At 33.8% G+C, this 23,391-nt stretch overlaps 1 protein-coding gene across 5 annotated transcripts in view; it reads right to left on the bottom strand.

Moving 5' to 3' along the window:
* Positions 1–23,391, bottom strand: part of ldb3b (LIM domain binding 3b) — a 39,920-nt gene that overhangs the window by 14,631 nt on the left and 1,898 nt on the right. For 3 of the 5 annotated variants that reach the window (XM_005156272.6, XM_005156273.6, NM_199858.3), the window contains 2 exons: positions 6,135–6,286; positions 2,995–3,070 (listed from right to left, as the gene is read on the bottom strand). In XM_005156272.6, coding sequence (XP_005156329.1) covers positions 2,995–3,070; positions 6,135–6,286 — 228 coding nt within the window. Of the gene's footprint in view, positions 1–1,147; positions 1,450–2,994; positions 3,071–6,134; positions 6,287–23,391 lie in introns of all 5 variants that reach the window. The other 2 variants (XM_005156271.6, XM_009306591.5) reach the window with 1 other exon arrangement.

Raw genomic sequence — 23,391 nt, forward strand, 5'->3', positions numbered from 1 at the left:
AAAATCTTCTCTCCGTTAAGCAGAAATTGGGGAAAAAAATAAGCAGGGGGGCTTATAATTATGACTTCAACTATATAAATACACACACATGCATAAAAAATGCATTCATTCATTCATTCATTCATTCATTCATTCATTCATTCATTCATTTATTTATTTTCTTCCATCTATCAATGCTGAATTAATGATGATTGTTGAGTTAACCTTGTTTAATATATTGTTTTAGTATGGTTTCAATTATGGGAAGATTAGCCATGTGAATAAATGCTTTTTATTACATTTTTTCCACACCTTTCGAGTGCCTTGGACTGATTTTTGTTGTTTGTTTTGATGAATCCCTTGCCCAAAGAGCACTGATATGTTCTGCTTGACCAGTATATTCAGCATTGAACTCCAGTGTTATAAATGTGATTGTTTATGTTTTTATTGCAATAGTTTATCACTTAAAAAGTTATACTGTATTAGTTAACATGATTTAAAGTAATCTTTTCTATTTATTTGAAAATATTATGAAAAAAAAATCTGAAATTTCACATCAACTTGTAGTATAATATAGTTTGGTATCTCAACGGTTCTCAATCATATTTAGTTTTTGGCCCTTTAAACAAAAAAGTTTGGGCACCCCTGCTCTACAGGATGGAAGCTGGATTGGACTTTTCTGATTTAAAAAAGATGAGACCAACTACTAAAAAGGTTAAAGTTCCATCTTTAAAATATTGGCATAATTTATAAGCCAACTTGAAGCTTGGCAATCCTCATCTGACTGCGAGATGTAGCTCTAACACTAAAATAATCATAGTATGTTGTCATTTGGAAACAGCTTACATTCATAGATACAGATACGACTACACCAGGCCTTGCTCGTGTTGCAGGCAGCAGGGTGAAGTGAGCGCAACAGAGCATTGGTCCATTTGCAGCCAAGTACATTCCCAGATGATCCGTTGCATGTGAGAGCGGAATGTACAGAGGTAATGATGGAATGTTCTGAGTATTCTCTGCCAAAGTTTTATACCACAAGAATACAGGTAAGACTAATGCCTCCATGGCCTGTTAGTGAAAAGTGAGCACTAGCAACTAGTCTGTTAAAGCAAATTTGGTGTAATTGCATAAAGATGCAGATTTGTGGATTAGGTGTAACATTACATACCCCAGGAATGGCAGGCCATTTAGACTGTCTTGTTGCATGACCATTTCCCTTAAAGTTTCTGCTGAATACAGGCCTATAGGAGAATTATACTGTCCCCTCTGGTTTGGGGTGGTTTTCATCCCTTGCCCGAATGGCAAATAAGTTGGGACAGGGCTTTTAGCCGGAGAATGAATTGCATTCTCCTGAGGTTTCTCCTCAGTGTTTGGAATAAGAGATTTTTTGGAAGGCTTTTTGGCTAAGAGGATGCCATATTTTTTGACAGGTTGCTCTTCGTCTTCTCCATCCCCAGTGTCTGTAGTTTCCTTGGTATAAAATAAACCATTAGATCAGAACAACTAATTGAAATGTCAAGGCATAGAAAAAAAATGTTTGCATAGAATTAATCAGGTAACTACAATGCAAATGAAAATTGGACCAACAGGAAACTTATGAGGATTTCATGTGAGGTGTTTATTGTTGCTTGACCAACAAATGCCTGCAGAGGGAGTTAAGTGTCAGCTTTACAAGGAATTATTGTTTTTACAATCCCCCCTTCCTTTTTTCCTCCATGCAATGGGCTCAGAAATTCCCATGACTTACTAAGAGGATTATATTGAAATGGTTTGCCTTTACACACACACACACAAAAAAAAACATTGGGTTTCCTTTAGAGTATTTGTGTCATCCATACAAGGTAAATATATTTGAGTCCTAATTTATGCCATACAAAATACACTGCCCTATCTCCCCACACCACCCCAAGTAACAAGAGTAGCTTATCTTTTTTTTATTATTATTAAAACCATGTCAGAAGACGCATTCTGCATGAAAATAATGTTATCTGTATCAGAATGGTACAATTTATTGGATTTAGTGCAATTATGGAGAGACACAGCTCTGCACAGTTTTGCTTCAACCCCAACCAAACATAGCTGATCCAACTAATCAAGGTGTTCAAGACTACTAGAGACTATTAAGCAGGTGTGAGTTGGAGGTGGTTGGAGAAAACTATACAGAGCTGTGGTCTTCCTGGAACTGAGTTCGAGAATATTGATCTAAGGTGATTGCTGGAACTACAGGCTAAGAACTGTCATGCATTTTTAAAACTGGAAGGATAACAGGGAACTATCATACTTGACATTTTAAGAAACCACATCAAAAAATGTGGTAGAACTCATGTTTAATAGTGAAAGTCAGAGCATTTCTATATGCACAGATTAAAAGCAAGTCCAGGGATTGGGACGAAACAGCTGTGTAGCCTTAAGAAAACCATTTAATCAGAAAAAGGGCTTCGATTTGCAGGGAGCATAAAGATACAGTAGGATTTTATGCAATAGTGGAAGGTCATGTGGTCTGATGAGTCCAAATTTACCCTGTTCCAGAGTGATGGGTGCGTCAGAGTAAGAAGAGAGGCAGATGAATTGATGCACCCATCTTACCATACACCATGGCCTTCATACAAGCTTATGGCGGCCAACAATGTAATGTGCCATATTCCATAATAACTATGCCAGGAATCGTCGGGATCAAATTGTGAAAGAGGAGCATGAAACATAGGAGCATGAAACATAATTTTTACACATGGAATGGCCCTTACTGAGCCCAGACCTCAAACTTATTTAGAGTCACAAGGTCTTGGCAAAACAGTAATGCAACTCTGAACTAGATTATATGTGTGACATTTGTAGAAGCATATTAAAATGATACCATGGCAAATACATCCTGTAAATTAAGCTAACGGCAGTCCAACATAATATTAGTGTCTAATTTACTTATTTATTTATTTGGACAGGCAGTGTATCAAAAGATCAGTTTAATGTGTATTATTAGGATAGGGAACATTTTAGACAGACAGAACATGACTTTACCTTCTGGTGAGGGATGACTGGCATGGGGGAGTCCATTCTTGGAGTGGCTGTGGGTACTGGAGCGGGACGTCTCGACCTGGGACCAGTACAAAATTCAAGGCAAAGGTCAATGGCACAAAATGTCAGCTTTAAAAAAAAAATGATGAATGAAAGTATTAAACTTATTAGTTACTGGTTGTAAATATATGTTTTGATTATTTTGATAATCCCCTTTAGACATTGTTGACTTTAAAACCACATTAATATCTAGTAACAAGAGTACTAGCAGACTATTTGCTTAACAATTAATTTTTATGATCCCCAACAGACATTCTACTGATCATAAGTAACTTTTCAAGTATTTATCAAGTTATTCTGCTAACCAAACAGTCTACTAAAACTTTAGTAATACTCTCAAATTAAGTTTAGTTGGAATGTACTGCAGTTTCAAAGTTAATTACATAGTCAAGAGAATAACTATCAGAAAATGTAAATAAATTTAATTCTTCAAATCATAGTTATTCAAGGGCACTTTAAACACAAACTATTGCACATTAAGAATTATATTTAAGAATAAATAGTTGTAATTCAACATTGAATAAATCTGAAACTCACAATTTTTAAAACGAGAAACAATATATATGATTAATATTAGATATATATTTAATAATGACTAAAAAACATTGATTCATTCATTTTCCTTTGACTCAATGCCATTCCAGCCACATGACTAAAAAATAGTTATGTTTCAGTTATAATTTACATCATATTGTTACTGTTTTACAAATGAATGCAGTCTAAAAAATCACCCAGTCACCTCTACCTTTCCTCTTATTGTTGATTGTCTTATTTGTAAACCATGATTTTATTTTTTTTTTAAGTAAAAATTCTTCAGTCCCAAACTTTTGAGGGGTAGTGTATCTAGCATATATGAACAAGGAATGAGCATGTTTGAATTGTTTAAATGTGAACATGAACTACATTAAAATGAAAGAGTTTGCTGGTGCAGCATATCACTTTAGAGATGTCACCTCTCAAAGACAGTTCAAAGACACGAGAGCTATAAGGAATTTTTGTGCAAAACACTCATCATTTGACCTTTGACCTATATTGAAATCATGCCACAATCAATTATAAGTGGCTAATACATAAATTCTATAAATGCTTGAAGCACTGATTAAAAAAGAACTTAAAATGAACAATAAAAAACCCTCATTGAGTGACCTCTCAGTAAGAGCTCTTGTGAAGCAATAGCAGCATTTCTAAACAGGCAGCAACACTTGAGGGCTTTTCACACGTCACTAGGCAGAAGAAATTTCTTGGAATCCATCATCAAGTGAAGTCTTGGGGAAATACATGCATAACCTGTCATTCCTTGTGAGATGCTTTTGACTGGAGAGAAGCATAGAAAGATGATAGAGCTACATAAATCCATAAGTCCAATCTAATAAAATGCAGCGACTAAAAATATAGGTTGTTTATTGGTAATGATGTTTCCATTAACAACATCGATCATTCCACAGAATGTTTTTTTTTATAGTGGATAAAGGTTCTTAAGATTATTAGTTTGCTCTTCACGTTAAGAAAAAAATATTTCTTTTATGGCAATGCTGCAAAAAAAATCCCTTTAATCTTTTTAAAATCCCTGTGAAACTAAATAAATCTTTTAGATGTTGAAGTTGTAATTTATTGTGTGCTCTAAAACAGTTGCTCCCATTTCAGTGATTTCTGAAACTCAAATAAATTGTATTAAAATATAAGATATATTTTTTTGCAGCAGATTGATTTTAGGGGCCAGGTTAAACTTTCTGACAACCTTTTTGGCACTCTAATACATTAAAAATAAGATATTCGAGGTCAAAATTAAATTAAATTAGTAAATGACTATAACAACTTATATGGTTATTACTCTGTTGCATTTTTGTGTTGTCAATATGCTCATGTCTATCTATGTCTATAGTTGTATGTGCAACGTTTGTATATTTTTAACCGTCTTTGTGAAAAATGAGGGTCGTGAGTCACAGACATTCTTATTTTAGGGGTCGTGTGCTGAAAAATTTTAAATCCCCTGCTCTAAAACGGTCAGACAGTCTAAAGAAAGTCTGTTTATTATGTTAATACTGCTCCTTCAACAGACATTTAACTGACTATAAGAAACTTTTCAAGTACATGTCAACTTACACTAATCCTAACCTAACAGTCTACTTATAATCTAATGAGAATCTTTTGGCATGTAGATGCAATGTAGCTTAAATTCAACAAACGGACTATCAAAATAAAGTGTGACCAAAGTCAGTTATTAGAAGTTAGTTATTAAATCTATCATGTTTAGAATGTTTCCTTCTTTCTGTTAAACAGAAATTGGGGAAAATATACAGGCAAATAATTCAGCAAGACTAATAATTCTGACTTTAACGGTACTTCCTATATTTTGCATAAAATACACAACAAAACAGAAAAAAACATCCAAATGAATATAAGAGCAGCTTCCTCAAACTAATAAAGATGGTATATGTCAATAAATAAGGAGAAGGCTAAGCTTCAGAAGATCACTCACGATGGAAACACACAGTCAGAGGAGTGTAGCAGCTTATGAATGTGAACACTAGAGCCAGCATTAGGAAATGTCACTTGGGAGCTGAGGTGTCTTTGTAAGTAACATTTCCTCTCTTTGCTGTAGAGCAGGCGGCCAGATGAAAGGGCTTAATCTCATTTCGCGCAGAGGCTTTGGGGTGTACGTACTAAATTAATAAAGTGTATTAAAAAAGGCAGAAAACCTTTCCAAATGTAATTTCCCTTACCTCCTAAACATCAATGGCTTTAATTCATGCATACAAGCAACCTGAAGGACTTCATGAGACTCCGGTGATTTATCACAGACATATTTTTAAAATTCAATTGTCCTGCTGGTATATTTATATGCTAACCATCACTTGTAGTCTGTGTCGGCTCAACGCTGACTGCTTATAATACTCACATTCAAGCTGTTTAAATTGCAGAGAACTTTTATTGCTTTCCAGAGCTGTTTGCTGCCAAAGTAAATTGTTTATGCTCTAAAGAAAACCCATTCAGTGAGCATAATAGGAAATTGTCTGACCAAAGTGTTCAGAAATATCAAAACGCTTGAGGTGGTCTGTAAACACATTATCGTTGAGGTTTACCTCTGCATGGTGAGGCTAAGTTTGGTGGTGGCTGCCTTTATCTTGTTCTGGGCCTCCAGATGGGTCATGCCTTCAGTGCTGACCCCATCGATTGCTGTAATGATGTCTCCCTGATTGAGGTTTCCACTCGCTGCCTTGCTGCCTGGTGTGATCTGTGGACACACAGCAATTAATTAATTGAACAATTACAAATTGCACCACAGGCTGAATTTGCAAAAACATCAATGTAAAATCCTTGTTTGTTTGCAATCATTTCAAATTAATTTTCACACTACGCTTGCACACATTTGCATGGTACATCGGTCACATTTAATTACTAACTTGTCACTTTCTGAGCAGATGAATGCATGGTAAGCATTGACACTTTTCTTTATAAACAATTGTTAAAGTGACGATGAAATCATATGTATTTTTCTGTTGTATGGATTATTGCAGGATTTATAATAAACTATCTATCTGTGCACATCCTTGCTTTCTTTCACTCCCTCAATAAGATCACAGCAATAGCAAATGAAAACCATAAAATCATCTAATCAAACATTTAACTGAAGTCCTGTGCTCTGCTTTTTTCCTGTTTGCAAAGCTGTTTCATGAATATGGATGACGAAATCTGCAAAAACAATAAATGAATAAATACGCAAATGTATAAATAAATGAGTAAATAAATACATACATTTCTGCATGAACAAATCAATGGATAAATTTGCAAATAAATAAATAAATGTATATATAAATCCACAAATTTAGGTAAATAATAAAATAAATTACATGAATACGTCAATGCTAAACTAAAAACGTTTATTCATTCTTGAACGTAGTTGCGTACAACCCATTCTCACCCCGAACTGAAGCATGGTCAAGTACCTTGACGCCTTAGGGATGAGAACGAGTTGTTGTGTATTTACTTTTCCTCAGCGATAATGCCTAATGAGAGGCTGTTTGTCAATCATCAGAAGCCAATCAAAAACATTTAATGCAAAATTTTTCTAACGATCAACCAATGATGGCATAAAGACCGCCTCTCATTAGCATGTTGAGGTGAGGAAAAGAATCAACTTTCAGTTTAGCATCTTCTTACTCCCCGACATTCATGTGACTTATTTACCTGCCTGCACTATCGATTGTTTAGATATTTATTTGTGCAGGAATTTGTGGATTTTTTATATACTGCATTTTTATTTTTATATTGTTTTATTTATGCAGAAATGTATGGATTTATTTACTCATTCATTTATACAGTTGAAGTCAGAATTATATATATATATATATATATATATATATATATATATATATATATATATATATATATATATATATATATACATAATCAAACATACTGTAAAAATTTTCTTGATCTGTTAAACATCATTTGTGAAATATTTAAAAAAGAAAAAAAATCAAAGGGGGGCTAATAATTCTGACTTCAACTTCATATTTGATTTTTTATTTTTGTATTGTTTTGCAGGATTCATCCGTCATTCATTCAGGTATATCTCACAATAGGTAATGTTGTCAAAGGTCCAGCTGACGTTAAACAAATGGTACAACATTTGGGATCTTGAAAATGGAAATCATTTAGTAAATAAAAAGTGACCTCCCAATAAAAGCCCTTGTCAAATGAAAGCAGCATTTGTACACTGGAGGGCTTTTTACAAGTTAGTGGAAGCCCAATACCAAATATAAAGTTTTTTTTTTTTTCTAATTAAGTGACAGCTTAGTCATTTTGCATCTGCATGCATTTATTTAAACAAATATAATAAATTAGGATGATAGTAGGTTATGTAATATAAACAAAATACTTGGAAAAAAAAATCCTTACAGCATCAAATATATATCATTAAATTAAATATGAGCGTTCACCGTCTACATCAGATATGCAGTAAATTACACAAATAAACTCCTTATAATTAGTGATAAAGTCAAAACTGCAAAAATGGTGAAAGTAAACTATTTTTTTTTCCATTTTTTTACATGCTACATGTGCATACACTACTTGTGACAATAGGGCACGTGGATTTAGGACAAATATACATTTGAAGTCAGAATCATTAGCCCCACTTTGAATTTTTCTTTATTACATATTTTTCAAATTATGTTTAACAGAGCAAGGAAATTTTCACTGTTTGTCTGATAATATTTTTTTCTCTTTTATTTGTTTTATTTTGGCTCAAATAAAAGCAGTTTTTGTTTTTTGTCTTGAAAAATATCTAGTCAAATATTATTTACTGTCGTCATGGCAAAGATAAAATAAATCAGTTATTAGAAATGAGTTATTAAAACTATTATGTGTACAAATGTTTTGAAAAAATCTTCTCTCCGTTAAACAGATATTGGGGAAAAAATAAACAGGGGGGCTAATAATTCAGGGGGGTTAATAATTCTTTCTTCAACTGTACATTTTGGGATTTGGGAATTTTTATTAAGGAAACTTGATTACCAATATAATTTTTGCTATATGAATACAACAAAAGCAACACTTTTATAAATCCCCAAACCCCCTCCGAATAAAAGTAGGAGCATATAAAAAATTTAGTGATATTGGCAAATTTTGGTTTTAACCAAGACAGAGTGCATTGAAAATTAAAAAGATTTTCTCAAAAGCATTATCTTTTTATCTGCTGCACATCTAATGTTGGACGTACATACAATACTGATTGTACACACAGTACTGATGATCAGAAGGTCATATGTGCTTGTGCACATCATGTGAGTTCATGTGGAAATCATTCGGAAGTAGTAATACATGCTTTTATGATCTGGCAAATTCCAAAGCAATCACATGAAATTCTGCGCCAAAAACATGAACAGAGAAAGACATTATTTTGACTGCTTTGCGACTGTCTCTCGCTCTTTCTCTCTCTGTTTCTCTAATAAAATTTTATACTATTATGAACCATGAATGTTTGCAACAAAGACAGGTTCTTTTTCAGAAATGCAAAACCAGAACACCTAGTCTGCTGTAAGCTCAGGATCGGTGAATTTATGCTCCTGATTGGTCAGCTTTGTATGGTTTAACTGATCAACTCGACAAATTCAAGCCAACTGCTCCTAAAATGTTTGACATGTTTTAAAATGATCTGGAGCAGCTCGGCTAGGCTCATTAATTTAATACACACCATAAGAGCCATGATCATAATGGCATCAAAGATTTCCATGCAAATTCTCACAATGGGAAAAATCTAACACACATTTAGCAAAAATCACGTTATGCACGTCCAGCTTAAGAGAAACAAGTGAAATTTGATTTTAAAGGTCCTATGAAATTAAAATAAAGTTTTTTTTAGATGTTAATATCAGTATTGTTAGTTTAGTTTTTATTGTTAGTTGCTCCAAAACAGAAAAAAAGAGCGTTTAGAAGATAAAATGATATGATATAAACATGTAAAGCCTGTAGTTTGTCACTTCCGCCTTAATTAAACAACGATTTTTTCCACAGCACCTCATACTTCAGTTTCTTATTGAATCATAACCAATGTAATGCTCTCCAGTATCTGACAAGCCCCTCACTCTTTAAGACGCTTCTCATTTGATGCACTTGATCTCAACCACACTCACTGGCAGAGTAGTGATAAAACAAAACTGTTTTTAAAAAGGGGGAGGGGCTAAACTATGTTCCACCCTCTCTTCATGTTTCGGCTAAGATTGTGCCTTAAACATCAAATAAAAATGCACATTTCAAAGCACTTCACGGGCCTTTTAAGTGTCTTTGAGCCCTCACTAACCAGTTATGAGTGTCAGCTCATACAGCACTTATATAATTTTTTAATTGATAGAAACTATTGTCTAAGGAGGACATTGTACAGTAGGTACAGTATAACAGTCTCTTGGTTGTTTTGTGACATTTTGCGTCTTCTTAGGCTCTTTTAATGCTTTCACACTGTACATGTTTGCTGCATTCATAAAGCATCCATGTCTTGAGGTCAGTCTGTCTGATGTGATTTTTTTGATGCACAGTTTGATTGAATTAATCCACAGAACTGATGTTCTATTTAGGCAAACACCGTAGACAACAAAAATAAACAGAGTAGTGCGCAGTAAAAGTACCAATGCAGCACTAAAATGTACTCAAGCAAAAGTATAAGTGCACATTTTTTACAATTGTACTATTTTTATTAATTCATACTAATTTGAGAATTAGTAATTTGCTGCTTTACACCACTGGTAAAGCATAACCTAAAGATAGAGTTACTATTACAAAGAGGGAAAAGCAAAAAAAAAAAAATGGTTTGAAAAGCAGCGCAGATGAGTGGAAAAACACACTCATGTTTGAAAAAGTACAGAAATCGGTAACCCTTTATAATTACACACTATAAACCATTAATTAAGCATTAGCAAATAGTGAATTCATTATTTGTTAAAAATTAACTCTACATTAACATATGTAAGCAGTTTATAACTACAGCTACAAATGCTGTATTCTTGACTTACAACCACATTTATAATGTGCTTAATTTCATACTTTGTTGATGATTTATTTTTCATTGCCTAATGAAGTATTGCATTATTTACAAACCAGTTGTATTTAAGAGTAGTTTGTTGTTTTTAAAGATAATTCAGAATGAGTTAGTAAATGATTAATAAACTATTCAGTTTAACATATGTCACTCTTATTATTCAGGCATATATTAATGGTTACTTTGTATGTTAATTATGCTTTATTAACTCAACTTGATGCAGTTTTGAAACCTAATCTAAAGTGAGGACTATTTATGCTTTATAAAACCCTTATAAATGACAAATATAGGCTCAGTTAAATTCTAAACAGGAAAAAAGAACATAAACAATATTATACACTCCTATTCGTTTGAAGATACACAAATGAAACTGTATCAAATAAAAAATAAATCTTTGCAACTTTAGTTGCACCTTTACTTTTTAGATAAGATTGTAAAGATTATTGTTAATTTGATATGAAGCCTTTATTTGTCATTTATAAGGGATTTATAAAGCATAGTCCTCACTTTAATAGGTCACAAAACTTCATGAAGTGAATGTAGCATTTATTAACATACATAGTAACTATTACTGTATGCCTTAATAATAAGATATATGGACGTTGATTTCAATAGTTTATTAATCATTTACTAACTCATTCTGAATTATCTTAAAAACCACTAACTACTCTTAAATACAACAAGTTTGTAAATAATGCAGTACTTCATTTAATAATGAAAAATAAATCATTAATAAAGTATGAAATTATTAAGCACATTATAAATGTGGTTGTAAGTAAAGAATACAGCATTTATAGGTGCAGTTATAAACTGCTTACTAACATTTGTTAATGTAGAGTTAATGCTTAACAAATAATGAACTCACTAGATGCTAATGCTTAGTAAATGATTCATGGTGTGTAGTTATAAAGTGTTACCCAGAAATCAAAGGGACATATACTGAAATCCCATCTTTGCAACAAGGCAGTGGCTATACTTTCAGCCAGCTCATTAAAATGTTAAAAATAAAGGTTGTTGTTGACGCCTCCCCCTGCTTCCCTCAATTTGACCCTGTATTCTGGGGCCCTGCCACCAACCGTTCTGTCCCACCTGCTGCCATTATTCAACATGCACACATATACAGAGCTCTCCTTCATGTAATGTTCTGCTAGTAAATACACAACTGCCAAACAAGATCATGTGGTATATCTGAAAATAAGAGAAATCCAGAATAAGCAATGACTTATACTTTTTTTATTTAGCTGCTTGTTCAAACTACATATTTAAAATGAGCAGTTCTTGAGATTTTTATTTTGGGACAACTTAAATGTTTTATGTTTAATCCACTTACATTGGTGAAACCAATTCAGTTAACGTAATTCCTTTTTGTCGGGACAACATGAAGGAAGTGTGTGATACCCAGCATTTTTTACTGTGTGGACAGAATGTAAACATGATTTGTAATATAAACATACGCTGAATAAATTGGCGGTTCATTCCGCTGTTGCGACCCCAGATTAATAAAGGGACTAAGCCGAAAAGAAAATGAATGAATAAACTCTATATGATTCACTAAGGGTGTCACGGTGGCAAAGAGGATAGCACGATCGCCTCACAGCAAGAAGCCCTGCCTGAGTCAGTTGGGATTTCTGAGTGGAGTTTGCATGTTCTCACTGTGGTGGAATGGGTTTCCTCCGGGTGCTCCAGTTTTCCCCACAAATCCAAAGACATGCTCTATAGGTGAATTGAAGAAGCTAAATTGGCCACGGTGTATGAGTGTGGATGCAAGAGTGTATGAGTATTTCCTGGTGTTGGGTTGTGGCTTAAAGGGCATCTGCTGCGTAAAACATATGCTGGATAAGTTGGCGGTTCATTCTGCTGAGGCAACCCCTGATTAATAAAGGGAATAAGTCGAAAAGAAAAGGAATGAATGAATGAATGAATGATTCACTAATACATGTAATGCATTGGAGAAAGTTTCTCATTTGATTGTATTTTTTACACTAGTATAATTATTCACCACACGCACTGCACTGGCTTTACTGTTGAGACACATTTCTGCTTGGCTATTATGTAATTAAATCCCACCGCATGCTTCACTGGTCAGGGTCCTACAAGCTGGATCAGAAACCTCATCATCGCCCTCCTCCTGTTCACATTTCACTTAAGCCAACAGAGTGCTGCTCGACCGACACTTCAATTATGAAGCGGCACATGAATGGCACAGAGACACTAATTACACAAACACACTCGAAGAAGAACATATTTCTATTGAAATTCTGCTTTTTTAACGGACAGGAAGAAGGTTTTGGAAAACAACAGTTAATCATACTGATTTTGAACTGATATTGCACACTTATCTACACTGTAAAAATATTGGGTTCCACGCAATCGATTTATGTTAGGGCAACATGAAGGAATTAAGTTACCTTATTCGTTTTTACAAATTTAAGTGGATTGAACATGAAACAATTAAGTTGTGGGCAGCATGGTGGCACAGTGGGTGGCGCTCTCACCTCACAGCCAGAAGGTCATTTGTTAGAGCCTCGGCTGGGTCAGATGGCATAAGAAAGGCAAGTTGTTTGTGGTATATATGTGTGTGAATGGAAGTGTATGGGTGTTTCTTGGTGATGGGTTGCAGCTGAAAGGGCATCCGCTGCGTAAAAAACATATGCTGGATAAGTTGGTGGTTCATTCCACTGTGGAATAAAGGGACTAAGCCAAAAAGTAAATGATTGAATAAATGAAGTTGAATAAATTGAGTTGTCCTGAAAAACTCGTGAATTGTGTTGTTTCAGCTCATTTTGAATAGTAGTTTGAACAACCACAAAAAATTTTTGAGTGTAATGTTAAACACACTTAAAAAGGTTCTTCATTAGTACTGATGGTTCTACATGTAAAGGAAGGTGTTTTTATTATCAGTAAAATGAAATATTAATAATATTGAATTAAATTATAAATATTAAAAATAGCATTCTGTCTTATTTTTGTATCTAAAGGAAAAGTTCACCTAAAAATAAAATTTAGTTGTCTTTATGAGTTTCTTTCTTTTGTTGAACACTTCTGTTGATTTTCATTTTTGTTTGAACTATCTTTTTAAGTATTATAATTTCTGACACCATGATATGGAATTCTGTTTTTCAAAATTCAGTTGTTTTTTTTATTAGGAATACAAAAATGTTACTAGTTCCTAAGACAGAATGGAGAGATAAATACTCGAGTCATAAAATGTTTGAGAAAGAAAAGCAACCCAGGCTTATTCTCATTCAGGCTCATCCTCTATATACATTTCTGAAGAGCACCAAATACGTCCCAGGAGCTACATTTTTTGCAGTTATTGTTTTTGCATATCCACCAGCGGCTGCTGTGTATCCTTTTTAGATCTCAAATTTCTCTCGCGAATGCCATCTGCACCTGCTGTTCTCGTGTAAATCAAAAGCACTGATTGACCCGCTCACCCATTTCCCTAAACCCAACCGACAGTTTTAAAAAGCAATCCAGATAAAGTAAATTTCGTCGTCTATTTTTTACCATGTTTTCGTATTTTATCACATTCTCACCCTGCTATTTACTTTTTATTTTTTCGGCTTTTGTTTTTGTCTTGCTTTCTGGAACCATTCTTCCCCGGACTCAAATCCCGTTGTCGTGGTCAACTCCTCTTTGTGTCTTAAGTCCGCCAACATACAGGGCGAGCTAACTAGACAAACTGGTATCAGCGAGAAAGCCCTCCATATGGAGGTAAGCGGTGAGCTAGTAAGCACGTAAGGGAACGTCGTCATACCACCCTATAGAGTTCGTTTTAAAGACAAAATGCAGTCATACGTACTTCTGGTTACATAATTCACAATCTCCAGAAATCTATATAGGGGTACGTTTTCAGAATGAGCCTATGTTGCAACCAAGGCTGACTATTTTCTTAGAATTGCGATTTTATGTCACACTTCAGAGGAAAAAGATCAGAATTGTGAGTTATAAAGTCACATTTGCAAGGAAAGCATTTCATACAAATGAAAAGACACCTAAAAACAGGCTTCAGAAGCTAGTTTATTTTTTTTAGCACTTTATGATTTTTTAATTAATATATTAGATAGATCATTTTCAGCTGTACAATAAAATATATAAAGGTATAACAGGTAACAAAATAAATGCAATAATACAGCTGTTTAAGTTAATCTATCAATCGCATCACAACAGACGGTAAATCCGATGACCTGCTAAGATCCATATGAAAACATCTGATGCATTGTTTAGTCCAGATGGCAACTGTCTTAACTTAAAGATTTGATGATCCAGCTCTCCCGTTCCTTCCTAAAAATCTGAACATTCATCTTAAATAATGATAGTTGATCCAATATGCCTTTCAAAGTTACAGATGAGAGCATCTGTTATATGTCAGATTGCCGTGTGATAGTACAAGTCTTGTTTAGTGAAGAAGTGGGGTCTAGCATTGTAGGCATTGTGATTTATGAGGCAGCCCTTGGTAAATGCCATCTTTAATTGTCTTTTGCCACCTTTATTTGTCTTTTGACTGTTCTGACAGAAAATAAAGGTCGGGGTGCTGGTCTGCACTGCCTGTGAGTATTTGCTAAGCTCTGAAGGAGGTGGACAGTATATGCATTTGTATTTTTGGTTGCTATGCTTCGGCACACCAATACTAATATGCACAGAAGTTCATGACTCTGTTCACCTTCAAGTCAGAAAGGCATTGACCTCAGCCTAAAGTAGCCTGACCTCTTAAAGTACTCAGTGTCAGAGAACTTAAAGAGTGAACAAGACATCTGTTAAAGGAACTTACATGTTTGAAAAGCCCCAATGTACATGTGAAAAGACGATAGAATAATGACGACAAAATAAAGATTTGGTGAAATAACTAAATATAGTAGATTCTAAATGAATCCATGGTCTTTGTCTTGGGCTTTATGAAGTGCTTTACAGAATTTAATGTTGGCATTTTTCAGGGCTGGAGTTCCATATCATGCGCAATAACATATAATGACAGAAGTAATCTCTGAGAGGACATTTAGTGCTTTCTGCTATCAGCAGGGCTGTTCTACAAAGACACACTGACAAAATGGCATTGTTTTAAATGCATCACTGCTAAGAAAGTTCTGTGTTTGCTCTTATCAGAATCCCCAGAATTCATTGTCTTTGCATTTTTAGATTGTGTTTTGGTTGACAAAAGGACAATTTGAAATTAAAAAGCTTTCAATTCAGTCAAAGGTCAGCAATAAAATCAAGGATGCACATTTGTTGTTTCATCTGTTTTCATGAGAGCACTCTGCATGAATAAAATAAAAAAATAATATAAAATATTAATAATTAAATTAAATTAAATTAAATTAAATTAAATTAAATTAAATTAAATTAAATTAAATTAAATTAAATTAAATTAAATTAAATTAAGGTAGACACTGTGGTGCAGTGGGTAGCGCTGTTGCCTCACAGCAAGATGAAAGGCTCAAGCCCTAGCTGGGTCAGTTGGCATTTCTGCTTGGGGTTTGCATGTTCTTCCTGTGTTGGCGTGGGTTTCCTCCGGGTGCTCTGGTTTTCGCCACAGTCCACAGACATTGATTAGATGAACTGAATAAGCTGAATTGGCCGTAGTGTATATGTGTGGATGAGAAAGTGTATTGATGTTTCCCAGTGCTGGGTTGTGGCTGGAAGGGCATATGCTGCATAAAACATATGCTAGATAAGTTGGCGGTTCATTCAGCTGGGGCGACCCCTGATTAATAAAGGGACAAAGCTGAAAAGAAAATTATTTTTTTTAAAATTAAATTAAATTAAATTAAATTAAATTAAATTAAATTAAATTAAATTAAATTAAATTAAATTAAATTAAATTAAATTAAATTAAATTAAATTAAATTAAGGCGGTTCATTTTGCTGTGTAGGTGACCCCGGATTAATAACGGGACTAAGGCTAAAAAAATATTTTTTAATGAATAAAAAAAAAACAAATAAATTAATAAAATAAAATAAAAAATAAAACAAAATAAAATAAAAAATTTAATTAAATGAAATTAATATTTACAATTTTTTCCAACTTATTTATTTGACCATGTTTAATTTTCTACATGCCATGACTTTAAAATTAATATTATTGAAATTCTATAAAATTTTCATCATTTACTCATCATTTACTCATCCTCCATTTATTCCATACCAGTCTGATTTATTTATTTATTTATTTATTTTGTAAGGCTTTCAACTATCTTCAGAATATTTAATTTCATGTTCAACAGGAAAAAATAACAGTTTGGAACCTCTCAGGATGAGTAAAAAATGAGCATATTTTTATTTTTTAGGTGAACTTCCTTTAAATGTTCACTTCTTTTGAACTTACATTCATTTATTCATTCATTTTCTTTTCGGCTTAGTCCTTCTATTAATCAGGGGTCGCCACAGTGAAATAACCAGCCTACTTATCCAGCACATGTTTTATGCAACGGATGGCCTTCCAGATGCAACCCATCACAGGGAAACACCCAAAGACTCTCATTCACACTCATACACTATGAACAATTTAGCTTACCCAATTCACCTGTACCGCATGTCTTTGGACTTGTGGGGGAAACCGGAGCGCCTGGAGGAAACCCACACAAACAAGGGAAAGTCATGCAAACTCCACACAGAAATGCCAACTGACCCAGGCAAGGCTAGAACCAGCAACCTTTGTGCTATCCACTTCGCCACCTCATCTCATTCTTACAAAATTATTTAGCAGCTGTGTAAAAAGCAGAATAATTACAACTGGCCAGTTGTTATACATAGTACATAATAACCCTCTGTTTTCATTATAATTTCTCAATAACAACCATCTGAACGTACATTAACCCTACCAGCTTCAATAGCAATAGTTATGGTACTATCTCCAAGCAATATATAAATTCACAATGAGTCTATTGTCTGGGCTCTTCACATGTATGACTCACATGTATTTCTGCTGGCCTGACCTTCAGTGCTATAAGCTAAAATAGGTGACCACAAGTCAGCCATTGAACCCACGGGCCAAAAGTGCTAGTCAATGCTATCATTAGCTACAATGCAGCTTTTCATTTGCGAGTAAGCCAAAGATTCAAAAAGTGACCTAAAACCTCAAATTTCAAAAGGCAATCAACAACTGTGCAAACAACCCGCACGCATAAACAAATACGCCTATTATTGCTCACTTTGCATGAACTTTAGATTAGCGCTGTCATTTTCTCATGTCTGCAACACTAAGGCCAGGACATATTAATTAAAGATGGATCACGGTGTGCATGAAATATAAAACAATGTCTGTGATTTGATATTTCAAAAGGTTACATTTCAGGTCTAGATCCATTTGTCAACAGCTACTGTAAAGCGTAGCTCTCCTGTCCAGCGTTAGCTGTTTGTCGGCTCCATTATTGACACCAATATCTCATATCCTGGGGTATTTTACTCACATACTAGGACAAAATATGAGGTTCTAATAATTACTGAATCAAAGTATTAAATTGAATCACCCACTCCTTCTTTGTTCTCAATAAATTTCACAACTTCTTTCTAACACATTGTCTAAAAACACTCGGCTTGTAGCAGCAAAAGCAATTACTGTGCTTATTATTATTACTATTATTATTATTTGATGACAGCAGCTCTGTCTGAGATTAGATATTTTAGAAACATGCAACATCTCTCCCAGCAAAGAAAATCAAGAGGGCTCAAAACAACACTTATGCATTTAAAGTCATGATTATTATGCCGTCCTGTGATTTTTTTTTCTTTTTCAAACATTTCATAAATGTTTAACAGAGCAAGGAATTTTTACACAGTATTTTCTATACTATCTTTTCTTGTGAAGAAAGTCTTATTTTATTTTTATTTATTTTTATTTTTATTTTATTTTTTGGCTATACAGAATGCATGCAGTATTTACACTCCTCCATAAAATGTATAGCATATGTGTCTGTATGGGCTGTTTTCGCTGTACTTCGTGACAAAAAGAGTATTGAATGTTGTTCTCGATCCATGATGGAACTTGCAGGCATTTGATAGACTTGTCCCTCATTCCTAATTTCTGTCATCTGTATAGGTAAGCAGGCTGTGTGCACGCGAGCGAAACACTTATTTAAATGTCTTATGATATTACTATGTAGGCACATTTATACATACAGTTTTAAAACTTTTACAACAACCGTAAAGCAAAACAGATGTATTTCCTCTGTAAAAATGATCCAAAAGGCACGTGGGTCTATGTGTTTTTGCGTATATATTTGTTTATAATATATAGTGTGGATTATAATATTATAAACAGAGAGATTAACTTTTTGTCATGGAAAAAATAAGCTTGTAAAGTTATCTGTAGAAGGGTGGTGCTGACGTCACAGACAAGCACCCCAAAGGCTCTGTAGTCCGTTTCTAGCCTAATTTTAGCTTTTTAAATCTTGACTTTACATTTAAGATCTAAAAGTGCTCAAAGTTTTATTTTCGTGTGAGGATTTTTTGGCTCGACAAAACGTGTAAGTGTAATGAACAGTGTTTCAACACAGAGCTTATTATTTGCAATCTTCAAAAAGCCTATGGAAAAAATAGGGATTTTAGGGGAACCAGTTTTATGCTAGCAGCCGAGGTGACATCATAGTTCCTCCACTCTATTGCCTAAAAATTAATTAATTCATTAATTTGCTTGTCGGCTTAGTCCCTTTATTAATCTATTAAACTATTATATTTTAGAAATGTGTTGACATTTTTTTCTTTCCATTGAACAAAAATTAGGGAAAAAAGACTTAAAGATAATAATAATGATAATAATAATAATAATAATAATATACAGATTTGAATGGAAATCCAGCCTGAGATTCAATAGAATAAAATACAATTAAATAACAACTCACAATTCAGGACCCCAACCCCCCCTTTGTTTGTAAAAATGTTTATTGGCTTATTTCAACTGAGTGAAGCTAGATGGTATGGTACGGTTTGGTATGCTTTTATGACCGTTTTCACTGTCAAATGATATCAAAAATCGAACCATACCGTCCCAATTCTTGGGTAATCTTTAGAAAGGGTACCTAGCTAGAAAAAAATGGTACCAAAAGGCAGAGCTAGACTGAGCTGAATGTGCAGCTGAATGATATTGGTTTACAGAGAAATGAAACAAAAGGAACTGCCATTTTTAAATACACAGGCAAGACATTACATCATAATACTATATACAGATAATAACCAGCCATGGTCGACCCAAGCGCAGACAAACCTTGTTGTTGTCTTGATAAACCCACAAAAAGCCAAGAAGAACAAAATCTGCCGCGTCCTGATTTTGTTTTATGAGGCCGTCTAAGAGTGAAAGTGGTTACACTTTCTCCAGAGAGCTCACGTGTATTATATTTGAAATAACAAACTTGAGCTCAAGATAATAACATGCACATGATTATTGAAGTGCTTCTGACATCCGATCCTTTAAGAAACAAATAAACGTGAGCGTTAAGCCGGAAAACACAAAGGAGCAACCTAAAACATGAACAAACTGCCATATTTAACTATTATCATCGCCTTTTGGACTATTATGAACTCGGAATGATGGAATTACTTTCTAACAGAGGTTACATGTGCTGGTGAAGATTAAAGATACAGATGAGAGGTTTGCACAGACTGTGGACTATATGTTGCATGTTTTTAAGGCCAAATAAGGACTTAATGTATGTGTGTGTAGTTTTTCTGCAATTGGTAATATATCAGGGACTGATTTATTTATTTTATATACATGCAGACGTTACAGTGGGCTATTTTGCACATGCATCTGCAGTTATAATCAAATCATGGTCATAGAAAGGTTAGTGATGAACATTTATACACAAGTATTTATGTGTACAAAGCATCTGTTTTGTGCGAAGTGCTTTTCATATGATATGTGAACGACTGGTACAGCTTTACTTTGACATTTCCTCAAGCGAGACATCGACTGAAACATGCTGTCGTACATTACGCCCACCAAAAGGGTACCAGTTTGGCAGTGAAAACGTAAGTCTGATAAAAGTGACCTGTACCGACCCGTACTCTACCACTTGGGCCATATTAGATTTGACTAAAAGCCAAAACGTCAAAATGTAAACACAATTTAGACTAGAAATCTGACTATCTTTTACAATTTTAGCTTTATTTCTCACAATTCCGAGTTTATATCTTTCAATTATCAAAACTGCGACTTCATTTTTACAGCAAAAGCAATTACTGATCTATTTTTTTAAAGACAGCAGCTCTGTCCGCCTTGGGACCAGGATTAAGATTTAATGTAGATTATCTTCAATGCTTTAGGATAGAGGCTGATCTCTTATTACAGTGTGTGATTGTAAAAAAAAAAAAAACACAGAGAGCGCCACCTCTGCCAAATACACGTGCATCAATCATATGAGACATGAACCTAACATAACCTTCCACGTTTTAATCTACCTCCACATTCTGCATCAGGTGACACTATTAAATTCAGATGGACTGACACTGATTACAGCGTGGAAATGCATGCCACTGAAAATGCTGATTGGAAAAGTAATGGAAATACAAACAATAGAGATATGGACCTGTCTGTAAGGCCCACTATGACATGCCGGACCAACCATAAACCTGACAAACAGAGGTAATGACTCTCCAATCAAATGGCAAGAAAGGTGTCAGCTAGGAAACAAACAAACTATTCTTCTTGTCAATGCAGACTGAAAATCATCTCATTCTCTGATAGGACAGTACAATCTCTATGAGTCCATGAACAAGGCATGAGCACTTCTGGGTGCCTTATTGCATATGAAAGGTGCATCAGCAACACTCTTGGTTCTTAATTGATAATTCTAGGTTCTAAACTTTTAATTTTCAGTCAGCCAGTCCATGCGCTTCCAGTGAACTGTCTTTCCATTGTAAATTTGCCATGTTTAAGATCTGTTTCTCTTAAGAATAAGTGATCGTCACTGCCTGATAGATAAATGATATAAAGAAGGTCTCAGACGGGACAAGAAACACTGCACTAAATTCTGTTTTTCCCTGCCATCTCTTTAAAATATGAACATTTATTTTACCCCAGTGTTTTTGATGGAGTTACACAATCTATCATCTTGTTTTAGGCTTGAACAACTAAATGAATGCTTAAGTTTATTTAATGTTGTAAAAGGTACCTTCATTCATTCATTCATTTTCTTGTTGGCTTAGTCCCTTTTAACCCTTTCAGGCTCAAATTAAATTTTAGAAACAGGCAAAGTCAATGCTTTTAACTGTTGCAAATCAGCAACGCCTGCCTGGAAAGGGTTAAAAGGAACCTTATAAAATTTATAGTAGTCACATTAAGCTTTCAATGGAAGTTTACCATAGGCTGAAAAACACTAGCTGTGCATGTGGCCCATGAATTGCTGAAGCTATTGTCACATATATGGTATTATCACAGGTATAATTAAAATAAATACTTATTTTGGTATTGGTTTAGTGTGTTCACATGCTCAGTGTAAATGTTTCAACCTTATAAAATTACTAAAGGACTATATAGGTAACATTTTACAATAAAATCTCATTAGTAAATGTAAGTTAATGGATTAAAATCAGCAGTAAATAAAAGGCAATTTATTACAGCTACTGTACTATGTTAATAGAAGCTTTTTTACATGATGGTGATCGCGGTGTGTTCAGCATCTTAATTTCTTGGAAGTTTTTAATATCTTGATGTTTTTTTTTATTTATGTACATTTATAAAGCTATACTTTGCATCAAACAGGAAAACAAATGAATTACTGTTTATGTGAGGTTTTTGTAATGCAGCGTCAATGAACAGGACAGTAAATTTGATGTTGATGTCTCTTTTTTGTTGTTGCTTTGATGAAGTCATGAAAACACTATTGTGGAACTTGTATTGTATTATTTGAGCAAATAGGAATACAAAAATTATATTTGTCATACTCTCCTATTTACTGCTTTCTACTTTTATTCGGCTATGATGACTTTTGCTGCTGATGGTCCAAAATATAAAGAAATACAACTGATAAGTTTTTAGTAATTAAATTGATTTAATAAAATGATTATGTATGTATGTATGTATGTATGTACAGTATGTATGTATGTATGTATGTATGTATGTATGTATGTATGTATGTATGTATGTGTGTGTGTATGTATGTATGTATGTATGTGTGTATGTATGATGTATGTATGTATGTGTGTATGTATGTATGTATGTATGTATGTATGTATGCAATCTGATTATGACTATAATTTTAAAACTTTATTAGACATTAACTAAGAAATTCGTATCAGATAAACTAATGTTAACTATTGGAGCCTTATTACATGGTGGTAATATACAACAGCCCTATAGCCACAATATTTTCAATCAATATTTCAGCATGTAGGTGTTTAGATTAACATTTGAAAATGGTAACATTTAAACTTTCAAAATAACCAATTAAGTCTAACCTTAAGCCTAATGCATAATGATCTTTACATAAACAAACCTACAAACTAAGCTGAGGTGCTTTTTAATTTACTTTAAACTATTAATTTAAAAACTAAAGCAATGCAAATATTAACTATCAATTATATTTTTTACGAATATAATTAAAAATATAATTTTTTACGAATATAATTAATACAAAAAATAATCATGCTAAGCTAAATTCACCCCACCAGAAAGGTGTGTTTTTTTAAAGTAATGACACTCTTTTAGCTTTTAAATGTTTAAGTGGTTATAGTTTGTCAATAACATTTTTTTATTGATTGGCTCAGGAGGATAAAACTATCGCTTTGCTTCTTAGTTTAGTATCATGAATGACTTTAGTGTCATTCATAATGATCTCATAGAAAAAAAATCTAATATCATTGCTGTT

Source organism: Danio rerio, chromosome 12 (genome assembly GCF_049306965.1).
Source record: "Danio rerio strain Tuebingen ecotype United States chromosome 12, GRCz12tu, whole genome shotgun sequence".
Taxonomy (NCBI): domain Eukaryota; kingdom Metazoa; phylum Chordata; class Actinopteri; order Cypriniformes; family Danionidae; genus Danio; species Danio rerio.